Source organism: Glycine max, chromosome 6, assembly GCF_000004515.6.
Source record: "Glycine max cultivar Williams 82 chromosome 6, Glycine_max_v4.0, whole genome shotgun sequence".
NCBI lineage: Eukaryota > Viridiplantae > Streptophyta > Magnoliopsida > Fabales > Fabaceae > Glycine > Glycine max.
This window is the reverse complement of record NC_038242.2, coordinates 2,865,913-2,866,600: the sequence shown is the minus strand read 5'-3', so window position 1 is coordinate 2,866,600 and position 688 is coordinate 2,865,913. Positions and strand designations below refer to the sequence as shown.

The window sequence follows — 688 nt, the reverse complement described above, 5'->3', positions numbered from 1 at the left end:
CTAGCATTGGATAAAGCTTCTGTTTTTTCATTGATTGATTCCTCTCAAAAAATACAAACTTTGTAGTAACTGATAGAGCTTCGGATTTGTTTTCGTGCTGTCTGACATTGCAATTGCAATTATTCTATCCGGTTATATGTTTGGGTAGCAGTTTAGAGCAGATTTCGGCAATGCTTGGAGTGGGGCGTATTATGGAGGGCCTGTTTATGATGGTTATGGATATGCTTTGCCACCATCTCACGACCCAAGCATATATGCTGCTGCTTATGGGGCTTACCCTATTTATGGAGGACACCAACAGCAAGTAAGCTGAGTGCAGGAACAACATGGTGCTTCAACGAGCAACTTAACTTGTAACTTGCTTGGTCTGTTGAATTCTGAAGAATCCCTCCTAATTGTGGAGTGGAGTTGAATTTTGATAACCGGAGGTAGCACTGTAGGAATCCAATTAATCATTCGTTTAGACTCGTAGGAGTAATCAGGATTAAACTTGTTTGTTGAAATAATTTAACTATGCTTAAGTTTGCCCTCTTGCTTGCATTTTAATTGTTTTATTTTGGCGCTTCACATTGTAACCTTCACTTTTACGGCTTGTTTGGTTGGAGGAGCGGGAGGAGAAACAGTAGAAATGGAAATGATTAAATATGTTTTGTATGATAGAAATAGAAAGGTCGTAATTAAAAAGTTA

The 688-nt window shown here is 38.5% G+C and overlaps 1 protein-coding gene across 1 annotated transcript in view; it reads left to right on the top strand.

The window, feature by feature from the left end:
• LOC100777830 (polyadenylate-binding protein RBP47C') overlaps positions 1–688 on the top strand; it is a 7,168-nt gene extending 6,480 nt beyond the window's left edge. Inside the window, exon 7 of the mRNA XM_026128824.2 lies at positions 152–688. Within this exon, the coding sequence (XP_025984609.1) occupies positions 152–313 (162 nt within the window). The 3' untranslated portion in view covers positions 314–688. The remainder of the gene's footprint in view (positions 1–151) is intronic.